The sequence below is a fragment of the Cariama cristata genome, unplaced genomic scaffold (genome assembly GCF_000690535.1).
Source record: "Cariama cristata isolate BGI_N322 unplaced genomic scaffold, ASM69053v1 scaffold12371, whole genome shotgun sequence".
Classification (NCBI taxonomy): Eukaryota; Metazoa; Chordata; class Aves; order Cariamiformes; family Cariamidae; genus Cariama; species Cariama cristata.
Window position 1 is genome coordinate 26,125 of NW_009598752.1, and position 3,553 is coordinate 29,677.

The window sequence follows — 3,553 nt, forward strand, 5'->3', positions numbered from 1 at the left end:
CATCACATCACCCACAAGTCCTTCTCTGTTCACAAACAGCAGATCCAGCGAGTGCCTTCCCTAGTTGGCTCCCTCATCAGCTGTGTCAGCAAGTTCTCTTCCACACAGTCAGGAACCTCCTGGACTGTTTCCTCTCTGCTGTGTTGTATTTCCAGGAGACATCTGGTAAGTTGAAGTCTCCAAAAAGCACAAGGACTCGAAATTTTGAGACTTCTCCCAGCTGTTTATAGAATATTTCATCTACCTCTTTACCCTGGTTGGGCTGTCTATAACAGACTCCCACCATGATATCTGCCTTGCTGGCCTTCCCCCCAATTTTTACTCATAAACACTCAACCCTATGGTCACCATCATTAAGCTCTGGACAATTAAAACACTCCCTAACATACAGGGCCACCCCACCACCTCTCCTTCCTTGCCTATCCCTTCTGAAGAGTTTATAGCCATCCATTGCAGCACTCCAGTTGTCTGAGTCATCCCACCATGTTTCTGTGATAGCAACTATGTCATAGTTTTCCCGCTGCACAAAGGTTTCCAGCTCCTCCTGTTTGTTGCCAATGCTGCGTGCATTGGTGTAGATGCACTTCAGTCAGGCTATTGATCCCGCAACGTTTTTGGGGGGAGAAGTCCCAATTCCTATGTGACCATTCTCAAGCTCTTCCGTGTTTTTTAACGCATCAATAGCCCTTGCGTCTTTGCTGCCACATGGCTCTCCATCCCCTACCTCCACTGAGATGGCAGGCCGAAGGACCTCGCTAGCACACCACCCCTCAAATGCTGGCATGCTGCCCCAAGGCTTATCTCTAGTGAGCCTGGTATTATCCTTTTTCCCCTTCAAGTCTAGTTTAAAGCTCTTCCAGTGAGCCTGCTAACTCCTGTACAAAGATCCTTTCCCACTTTGAGACAGGAGTACCCCGTCTGTTGCCAGCAGGCCTGGTGTCATTTAAACTGACCCATGATCAGCAAACAGAGGAAAACCCTGATCAGCAAACAGAGGAAAACAGTGGTTTACAGTCACTTACCTTATAATATAGCCAACAAGATGATCAGTGTGTGGAAGCACAAAGAGGGATTTTCCAGAAAGGTCACAAGCATTACATAAAGCCGCTGCCCTCTCTGATGCAATAACATCTTCCCCTAGTGAAGTCAAGGAAAGCACAAATAAGCAGTATGCAGTGTTGCAATGTCAAACTAGCTCTCAAAGCTTGACCAGTACAAGGTATGGAAAAAATCTAATACAGATAAGTAAGAAAGACTGTGGTCTTAGTTTTCTTTCAGAGTACTATGTGCTTCACCCATCAGAACACATTGCAGAAACTTTCTAGGAGTGGTTTAGCTAGCAGCAACCTACAAGTATGACAGAAGTTTTTAATCTCGCTCACAGAATGAAATATCCAGTATCTTAAGAAATACTATGGCATCCAGAAAAGACAAACATATATAGCAAGTAGAGTAAAAACAAAAAACAAGAAATGGTTTGCCAGACACTAAAAAGTATGCAGCTAGAGCTGAAGCAGTAGCTCTACAGAAACATATGGTTAGAACGTATCACATTTCACAGCTCCACTTGACTCCAAAATTTTATTGATTAAAACTGAGTTAAGCTAGAAGGCTTCTGTACGTACCAAACACCCTTTCTCTAAGTTCTCATCGCTTTTACAGCTTTTCTTGATCTCAAGCAAGGTTTAAAATGCAACTTGCTTACAAGGACGCATGTCACGTGTATTGCGCTAGCACACTTTTTCTGATACTGTGTATCAAAAAATGGACTTGGACTTAAGAGGAAAAAGTTAAGGATGAAAGTATCAAAAGTTTAGGATCAACTGCCCTGAGCACTCTTCCATCTGCACGCTTTCCTGTAGCCACGATGCATTTAATGTATGTGGATAACATTAGATTAAGAACTACAGATAATGTGACAAATGATAGTCAGCTCAGTCCGTCAGGCCTTCTGAAAAATGAGATCATCACAACCATGCACAGAGTTTTCTGGTACCTGGAGGTAATGGTGTTTTTTTCTGAATCAAAACCACAGCAACTTTCGTATTTCTTCCCTGCAAACTTTGCCTAAAATAAAAACAACATGGCACAGTGTCAAGGTTTCACTTCTTATTTCTGAATAATCAGAATAAAATGAGATTTCAGTCTAGATGGAAGCATTGAAAAAAATGTTATACAGGGGAAAACCAAACACAACAATATGCTGCATCACTCACAGAACGCAGTCTTTCCTTTTTTGTTCAGAAGGGAGCGAATAATCATGCTGAGCTTAGCAAGCAAAACTTCAAGGGCTGTCTTTACTTAAGTAAGTTTTACAAATACATCATTAAAATAAGTTTCTTTACTGTAAAGTTGTATGTTAAAAAGCAAGGTTCACGTTCCCTTTAATTTGTGTCTAAGAAAAAAAAATTTATACGTTTCAGAAAGCAAAAAGGATTCTGCAATTCACAGTCACCATTAGGTTGTAGTATATTATGAATCAAGTGAAAAAACTCTACCTGACAATTTCAACTCGAGTAGCACATTCCAACTGTTTTTCTTTCCATTGTGGCTCATCCCAGTCTAGTTCATAGAACACCACCACAAGTGCTGGAACCAAATTCAGGTGTTTGTTCATCCAACCAGTCTTCAGGATTCCTTTTGGAATATACCATTCATAGGATGTCCTCTGAAAATATTGAGGTTATTAAAGCAAGGTAGCAAATCCATTTACACGCATTTATGCCAGGAGAAATGGAATTGCCTCTACATTCTTGTCACGTAAGAATATGTTTGTAATCTTTCCTTTAACATTTTTCCCCTCAAGCCTTTGCTTGCTGTCAAGTAAAACATACCCCTTGTTACCTGGCATCAGGGCCTGAGGTCTGAGATATCAGCAAGAAAGAACAATAGATTCCCGGTAGACTGGAGAAAAGAGTCAAGTTCAGAAGCACGTTTCATACACTTCCATGAAACATTAGGCTCAATTTAAAAGGGAGCTCTCAAACAGAGTCAGGTGAAAACAGTTTAGAATCTTGTTCTTAGTCAGCATCACAGAATTATGTCGTTTTCCAAGCGTTAAACCCATTGACATTGCTTCTTAACTGCCATTGCAAAGCAGAAAGTAGAGCAGAGATATTCTTTCTGCTGCATTTCACTGAGTTAAAGGCTTGAATTTTTTTTCAGAATACACTAATTTCAAACGTCTAGTTTCTCCAGAGTTAAACTTTGGGTTTCATTAAAGCTCAAATTTTACAAGCATACCTTAACGCTGACTAAATGAACAGCAGGTACTTAAAGTAAATCACATTGGCTTTCTCTGCTTCTGGCTTATGAGCTAAGGCACCCTGGTTTCCTACGCATCCGTAGCACTCCAACATAACGCCCTTGGCTTCCCCTTAGCTCTGAGAATTTTTCTCAGACTTGAAGCTCCCATTCTTCCCCTCCAACAGCGGGGGAAGAGACAGCAGAAGTCCGGCTGAGCGTTAAGCAGCGGGAGCGCTGCTCAGCAGCCTGCAAGGCAGGCAGATCAGCCCAGCCCCTCAGAGAGCCACCAACTCCCGCATAACCCCCC

General features: G+C 41.9%; 1 protein-coding gene across 1 annotated transcript in view; it reads right to left on the bottom strand.

The window, feature by feature from the left end:
* Positions 1–3,359, bottom strand: part of TRAPPC11 (trafficking protein particle complex 11) — a 28,094-nt gene extending 24,735 nt beyond the window's left edge. The window contains exons 1-4 of the mRNA XM_009709427.1: positions 3,288–3,359; positions 2,499–2,668; positions 1,997–2,067; positions 1,023–1,137 (exon numbers count right to left, since the gene is read on the bottom strand). Coding sequence (XP_009707729.1) covers positions 1,023–1,137; positions 1,997–2,067; positions 2,499–2,668; positions 3,288–3,359 — 428 coding nt within the window. The remainder of the gene's footprint in view (positions 1–1,022; positions 1,138–1,996; positions 2,068–2,498; positions 2,669–3,287) is intronic.
* Between the last annotated feature and the right edge of the window lie 194 nt (positions 3,360–3,553).